The 7402-nt window shown below is 58.8% G+C and overlaps 1 protein-coding gene across 3 annotated transcripts; it reads right to left on the bottom strand.

Annotated features, from left to right (window-relative positions):
- Positions 1-3063: 3063 nt before the first annotated feature.
- On the bottom strand, positions 3064-7396 carry SSR4 (signal sequence receptor subunit 4). Of its 3 annotated transcripts, none has more exons than XM_045538192.1 (6): positions 7183-7396; positions 5331-5449; positions 4091-4165; positions 3868-3957; positions 3458-3523; positions 3064-3227 (listed from the first exon to the last, which is right to left on the bottom strand). In XM_045538192.1, the coding sequence occupies exons 1-6, from the start codon at positions 7247-7249 to the stop codon at positions 3123-3125; spliced, it is 522 nt and encodes a 173-aa protein (XP_045394148.1). In that variant the 5' UTR covers positions 7250-7396; the 3' UTR covers positions 3064-3122. The 3 variants fall into 3 exon arrangements, with proteins under 3 accessions (XP_045394148.1, XP_045394146.1, XP_045394147.1); XM_045538190.1 differs by having other exon boundaries at positions 5331-5446; positions 7183-7326; XM_045538191.1 differs by lacking the exon at positions 3458-3523 and having other exon boundaries at positions 7183-7328.
- Between the last annotated feature and the right edge of the window lie 6 nt (positions 7397-7402).

The raw sequence follows: 7402 nt of genomic DNA, 5'->3' as shown, positions 1-7402 counted from the left end.
CAGGCTTGGAGCCCCAGCTGGAGGCAGACAGGCTTTGCCACCCCTGCCCCTGCCTGCATCTCGAGAATAAAGCAAGCTGCCTTTTTACTTGGTTGAATCGAGGCCTCCCTGTGTTCCTTCTCACCGCACTGTTGCTGCTGGGGTGGGGGTGGGGGACAGAGGTGGGGCAGGGTCGGGACCAGGGCCAGTTTAAAGCCATGCTCCAGCTTGCCTCAGTTTGTCACTGAACAGTGGGGTCCTCTGAAGTCAGTGAGCTCCCATGGGCAATCATGTGTGGGAGGTGTGGCATAGTCACAGGGGTGGTGACCAGATGCAGGATGGCCACAGTCACCTCCAGGAACAGAACTGAAGGTGGGCCTGTTGCCTGTGGGAAGTGGGTTCCACCCCTACCCCCACCCCCTCGGCCCAGGAGGAGGCCTGGCAGGGCAAGGAGCTGCAAGCTTCCGGAAGGCAGAAGCTGCCTCTCCCATTTGGGGATCCCATAGTGCCCAGCAAGGTGCCAGGTACGTCGAAGGCACCGAGTGAACGTCTTTTGGCCAGATAGATGAGCACCAGGTGGCTGCAAGTGCCCTTCTGTCTCAAGAACTCTCAAAGGGGCTGCCAAATGCCCACAGTTCCATTCAGCACAGCAAGCCATCGGGCATCCGCCAAGCGCCGGAGCCATGCTAAGCACCGAGTGAGGGCGGCAAAGACAGCTCGAGGGGCGACATGGGTGCTGCCTGCTGCATGAGTGGTGCCCCCTGGAGGGGCAGTGTTGCTGTAAAGGAGCTCGGTCTCCTGGACAGGCAGGAGCTGGAGCGGGCGAGGGTGCATTAAAATTCTCTTGAAAGAAAATGACATAAACAGGCCTCTCCCAAGATCCAGGCGGCAAGTCAGTGACAGATGAAACACTGAGGAGGGCATGAGTGAGAAATGCCAGGGCCTGTTCCTGGAAGCCTTGAGGTTCGCTGCCCGGAAGGCTGGGCCACAAGGCTGCAGGCCAATCTGCGCGGCGTGGAAGGGAGGGCCCAGCAGGTCACACCCGGCGAGCTGGGAAGGGAGAGGCAGGGGAGCAGGGGGTGGGGCCTAGAGATGCTGGCTCTGCCACCCCTGTAGGGGCCTCTCCAGCAGAGGGCTTGACACATCCAACTCTAGTGACCAGCCCCCTGCCCTTGCCCCTAGGGAGGAGAAGGCTCCAAGGACCTGGCCCATGTCACAGAGAACTGGCTGGAGTTGATCAGAGGCTGAGGCAAACTGTTTCCTTGGCACCCCTCTCTAGCTGCAGACGGGCTCACTTCGATGGCTCTAGAGAGAAACTCCATTCTTCCTCTGGTGGGGCACACTCCAGTGCTTATAGGATATGGGCCAAGACAGTACCAGAGCTTGGAGTGCCTTGGCTGGCTCAGGAAGAAGTGGCGCCAGGCGGGCTGGCAGCACTTGGCTACTGATGCCCTGGAACAGCGACTTCACATTCAGATCCTACTGCCATAGGGCTGGGTGGTGGAGCCAGACCAAAAAGAGCAACTTGGCAGTCGACAGCTGCCACTGTGCCCACTCCACCCTGCCTAAGCCTCCCACCTGGTGGGCCCCTGCCTGGCAGCCCTGCCCAGGCCATTGGCAGAATACTGAGAACGGCCCTCTTTGCTCCTTGGCCAGTGAGGGGAGTAGCCATTGCTCCCAGCGCTGGTCTCCATCTCTGGAATCCAGAAACTCCATCAGCTGGTAAAGCTAGTGTGGCCAGGGCCTCAGTGGGCTTCCAGCTCCAACTCGCCTGTTGTACTGTCACAGGGGGAGCACCCAGCTCTTCCTAGGAGCCTCCCCACTGTCCCGCAGACTGCTTGGCAGCTGGACCTGGGCTGCAAGCTGCCGCCATACCCCCAGCCCCTCGAACTGCTGTGCTGGCAGGGCCCAGGCAGGGGAGCGAGCTAGGTACTGAGGAGCCCCTGCCCTCCTTTTCAAGTACAGCCTCTCTGGAGGGTTCTGTTTCTCTCCAGTAACAGCCATGGTGAATGGTCACCCAGATACCTGGACTTTGCCCGCTGGTCCCAATAACCCTTCATTGACACCTTAGAGTAGGCACTGTCATCATGTCACAACTGGGAAGGGCTCACCTGGGATTTGTACCTGGCCCTTTTGTACCTCAGGGCCCTCACTACCTCACCAGGTATTGGTGGCACTAAGGAACACCATTCACCTGGCCAGTGCCCAGCATGCACCAAGCCTGTGAAGTGGGCCGGTAGGAGGGCTGCCTGCCGGCATCCTGAGAGCGCTGGTACTCTTTGGAGAGGGAGTGATGGGCCCCTCAGAGGTGTCAGAGTGTTTCTTAACCTGCCATCTGGAAGGAAAAGCACACTGGGAAGTGGCACTGAGCATCCAGGGTGCAGGGTCTTCAGGGACTAGCCCCCGGGAAAGCTGTGTGCTGCAGGCAGCTGGTTCACAGGCCAGCTTCGACCACATCAGCAAGATGGTGGCGCTCACTGGGCTCACCGAGCAAAGCACGGAGAGTGCCTCAGTGTGTGGCTCGTGCCCAGGCTCTAAACACAGGAGCCAGTATGAAGACAAGGCTGGCTGTGTCTCCACATGCGACGACCGTGGTGCTGACTGCTGCGTTTGGGGGAAGCTGGGAGGGGCCTCTGCCTTCTCTGACCAGGCCAGATGCCACTCCCACTGGCAGGTGTGGCAGAGCAGCTCTCCTCCCCGCCCTCCACTCAGAGCCAGGCCAGGAAGGTCAAAGGGACCTTCCCAAGGCTGCCACGGGAAGACTCGCCCCAGACAGGCAGCCAGATGGAGACAATGCTGTGCCACAGGGACCGGGGCAAGAGAACAAGCAGAGTCTTCTTTGCTAGATGAGGTCATGTGCTGGCAAGGAGGGGGACAACCCCCATGCCCTCACCCACAAACCATGCAGGCGACCAGGAGGGAGATGCAGGGAAGGCAGACCAGATGGGGAAGGCTTCGCCTGGGGAGGAAGAGGAGTCCCGGACCGAAGCCAGCCCCTTTCCCACTCAGCGCCTCTGCTGTCCAGGCAGACAAGGGGATGCTGGGCCCCAGCTCGCAAGCCAGGAGCCCCGTGTCCCAAATGTGTTCGTGACACCCAGTGACTGTTTATTGAAAGAAGCAAGGGAGGGCTGAGGATGCAGCCCTCAGGCCTGGATGTGGCTCTTTGCACTGAAGGCCAGGTAGTAGATCACTAGACCAATCGCTGCGGCCAGCACCTCAGTGGAGACCCAGGGCCCATTCCAGGTGCCCTGCAAGAAAGGAAATCAAGAGCGAGCTCAGGGAGGAACAAGAAAATGGACTAGCCAGCCCTGGTCACCCTCCATCAGGGGGACAAAGACATGCTGGCCAATCATGGCTAAGCAGGTAGAGCTGGGGTTGTAGAGACAATGAGAAATGGGAACCTTCACTCAGCCCTGACCCCCCCAAAAAGAACAGGTGTGCCATGAGCTCCCTGTCCCTCTGGGACCAGGCCACTCACCCGATGGTCCACACTGACTGTGAACAGGGGCGGGATGATTGAAATGTCCTCGTTATTTCTCTGAGCCTGGAAGGGAGGTGCTGGGGTCAGGCAGTGCCAGATGGGCTGCCCGGGTGGGGGTGGCTAGAAGAGGCAGGAACACTGCTCAAGACCCAGAAGAGGAGAGAGATGGGCAAGAGACATGCAAGGAAGGGCCAGGTGGGCCAGCAGCACGGGAAGGCACCGACCTGGCTCAGGACTTGCTGCCAGCACCTCCCCCCTTTGGCCCATCCTGCCCTGCATAAGCATGGCCCCCAGTGGGTCAAAGCTCCATGGAAAAGGGACCACAGGGAGAGCAGGCTAGAGATCGCTGCAGAAATGGGATGTGCCCTCCCTCCTTCGGGCCTCAGAGGGCTCTGGGCCATACCCACCTTCCTTAGGAGGCTGTAGGACTCCTCATCGAAGAATCTGACCTCATAGGTACCTGCATGGGCGCTCTTGTGGTCCAGGCTCCAGGACACCTGGGTTGGGTGTGTTGGCAGGAGGTGGGCAGAGTGGACACATGAGGGGCTTCCCTGCCCCTGCTCAACTGAGCCAAGTCCTGCCCATGAGCAGGCAGCCTCCCTCAACAACCTAAAACTCGACATCCCTTACCTGATAACGCCCCACATCCTGGCCTCGGGTGACAGGGAATTGTTTTCCACCGACATCAGCATAAAGAGCCATGTTCTGGATGAGGGAACAAAGGGAGAATCACCTTCTCCCCTCTCGGTATGGGCAGAGGCCCCACTGTGCTGCCTGGGCCAGCGCCATGGCCTGTGGGCAGGGAGGCCAGGCCCAGCGTGGGGCTGCCACATGTCTGGCAGGAGGTACCAAGCAAGAACCACAGAGGTGGGCCTGGCACAACCCAGAGCCATCTAGGAAACTGTCACTGTCTGTGTCCATCTTCCCTGACAGGGGACAGGGTTAGATCCCCTTATGGCCTCATCTAACTTGACTCACAGCAAGCCTATTAACTGTGAACAGGGGTGTGATGTTCAAAATGTCCCTGTTACTTCTCTGAACCTACCAGGGTCAAGGGTTACCAAATGGCTGTTCAAGGGGTATTTCACCCAAGAAGTACTGTTATTTTTATTTATTTATTTATTCTGAGACAGAGTCTCACTCTGTGGCCCAGGTTAGAGGGCCATGGCGTCAGCATGGCTCACACCAACCTCAGACTCCTGGCCTCAAGCAATCCTCCTGCCTCAACCTCCCACGTAGCTGGGACTACAGGTGCATGCCACCTCGCCTGGCTAATTTTTTCTATTTTTGTAGAGATGGGGTCTTGCTCTTGCTCAGGCTGGTCTCAAACTCCTGAGCTCAAGCGATCCTCCCGCCTTAGCCTCCCAGAGTGCTAGGATTACAAGGGTGAGCCACCGTGCCTGGCCTCCCAAGGAGTATTGTACCAGAAAAAGGCCCAACTTCCTTCTTTGGCCTTTTGCAAATGCAGGTCAGGGGCTGAAACCAGGGTTCCTCAATCTTGAACTTAAAAACACCCAAACAGATGCACTAGCAAACAGCAACCAGTAAAGGGACGGAGGGGCCTAGGAACTGACCCTGGCCCTTTCTCATGTTCCAGACATTCATTCTGGAAACAGTGGGGTATCCATCCCATGTTACTGTGTGTAGGCAAAGCATACAAAGGAGGTCACGAAAATGGTCAGTAAACACTAGCTAGGGTTGGACCTTGCTGTGTCCTGATCTCTCCCACACCCCGTAAATTGGAATTATTCTCCCTCTGTTGACATGGGTCCTCAGGTTGGACTCTGTCAACTGCCAGTGAGGAGCACCTCACACCCTTACACCCACCCCTCACCCCTGCATCCTCCTGGATGAACTCCCCCCGCCTCACCTGGACCCTGTTCTTGCACGTCAGGGAGATCTCCACAATGAAGACGGTTTCGGTGGAAATGACGGCATCTGAAGTGGTATAGTAGGAAGGGGTGATCTGGGGCTCCACGCAGGCCTCTGCTATGGGGAGGAGGCACAAAAACACCTGGTAAGGCCAGCTTTAGTGTGCTAGGCTGAAGGCAGACGGGACTGCAAGGCTGAAGGCAGACGGGACTGCAAGGCCTCACCTCCCAGGCCCAGGCAGCTGAAGACACACAGGACCTTTCTGTCCCTTCCAAGTAGGATATGGGACTCAGATCTAAGTACTCAGTTGGAAATACAGTGGCAAAGTGGGATGGCCGTGAAGGAAGGCAGGGGAGGCCTTGTAGAGGTGGGAGTTCCTTGCAACGGTGAAGGAAGACCATATGTGTGTGGGGTGGGTGGGGGCTGATTCACTGCACAGCTCACATCAGTGCCCACAGCTACGATGGGCAGGCCATGTAACAGCCTGCCTGGGCCCTGAAATACCCTGGAAGCCCAGGGGGCCAGGCCAGCCTCAATTCAGAGCCATACACAGCCCAGTTTAGTGAAGGCATCCTTGGCAGAGACACCAAGTGGGGTCCAGGCAGTACACAGGGCTTTCAAGATGACGGAAAAGGTCTCTACCCCCAGCCAGGTGACAAAAGGACAAGAGCGGTCCCAGTGTTTCCCGAGGGAAACAAATGGGAGAGGCTCTGGATCTGGAGGCACAACTTGTCCCCTGAAACTGGGCAGCTCTGACAGAAAGGTCCCTGGCTTAGCCAGCTCCATAACCACAGAGGGCCACAGCAAGGGAAGGGTGCCACTTACGCGAGAGGGTGTGACACAAATGCTACCCCAAGTGAGCAAGTTCTCAGCCAACTGCTCTCGGAATGTGATGCCCTGGCAGAGTGATGGCTTAAGCTGAGGAAATCAAAGGAGGTTTTGGGTCTAGACAGCAGGAGGCAGATGCCTGGGAATGGCAGTGCGGGGCAGTTCTCAGGGAATGGGTCCCGCAGCCCTTCTGTGTCCTGCTGAGTTGGGCCTTTTTCCTGTGGACACTGTGGAGCCCCTGAAGGGTTTCACAGCCAGGTCTGTCCTTTGGAGATGTCCCTGGCTGCAGCGCAGGGAATTCCTGAGGGGTGGGTGAGAAGAGGGCAGGCAGGGAGGCAGGTGAGGCTGGTGAAACACTCCAGGCACCAAAGGCGCTGGCATGCAGTACGGCAGGAGAGTGAGCGTGCAGAAAGCAGCCCCACCCAGCCCAGGTGCTCGCTGCTGCAACAACCTCCTAAACACCCTTCTGGACTCCAGTCAGAGCTCAACCCCGCCACCAGGTGTTAAGAATCACTCAGGAATGTCAATCAAGGGGACTGCAGCTCAGCTCTGCAGAAAACCCTGGTGAGGGGCCTGGCACTCAAGGCCCACTCGCCCCTCTCTTGCTCTCTGCCGCTCCCTCTCCTCACTTAGCTGTCACTTCCCGAGGAAGCCTGGCCGGCACAGCACCGGCCCATGTGGCTGCCCGCCACGACCTCTGCGCTCTAGAGCTTTGCTCCTGGCCGACCCTCCTCCGGGAGCAGGAGCAGGGACATGTGTCACCCTGCTAGAGCTGGGGGCCGGGAGCCGCTGGAGACTCTGGGACTTTTCTTCGCATCAGCAGACCAGGCTGCTGGGTAAACGTGTGTGTGGTGCTTTGGTTGCCGCGCCCCGAGGCCACCTGCCTCTCATCAGAAGGCCCGGCCCGCAGCGACGGGCCCCGAGAAGGGCCAGACCACCACTTCGCCCGCACCCCTCCTCCCCCCAGCACCACCTGCGTGGGACAGAGGCTCGCCAGAAAGAAGCTCTGGCCAGGCCGCTACCTGAGCAGCAGGAGAGGCCGAACAGCAGGAGTAGCGCCAGGGCGCCGAGAGATGCCATCGTCGCCATCGCCTCTTCTCTGCCGAGGGAAAAAGAGAGCCAGCTCCCCTGAACATGAGGGGCAGACGAGGAAGCGCGACGCGTAAGCGGCAGCGGCAGCCAATCGTGCGCCGGCTGGTCCGGCTGGCTTCGTGACGTCGCTGGCGGCACTGACGTGTCTGC

The sequence above is a fragment of the Lemur catta genome, chromosome X (genome assembly GCF_020740605.2).
Source record: "Lemur catta isolate mLemCat1 chromosome X, mLemCat1.pri, whole genome shotgun sequence".
In the NCBI taxonomy this organism is placed as follows: domain Eukaryota; kingdom Metazoa; phylum Chordata; class Mammalia; order Primates; family Lemuridae; genus Lemur; species Lemur catta.
Note: the sequence above shows the minus strand (reverse complement) of the source record. Positions and strands in the feature narration are given on the sequence as shown.

What these genes read in the sequence shown, in the direction of transcription:
- SSR4 (XM_045538192.1), bottom strand. Translation starts at nt 7,249, where the DNA reads ATGGCGACGATGGCATCTCTCGGCGCCCTGGCGCTACTCCTGCTGTTC. An exon ending in AGGATGTGGGGCGTTATCAG is followed by an intron (nt 3,958 to 4,090) that starts GTAAGGGATGTC and finishes CACCCAACCCAG; the next exon opens with GTGTCCTGGAGCCTGGACCA. An exon ending in CAGTCAGTGTGGACCATCGG is followed by an intron (nt 3,228 to 3,457) that starts GTGAGTGGCCTG and finishes CCTTTCTTGCAG; the next exon opens with GGCACCTGGAATGGGCCCTG.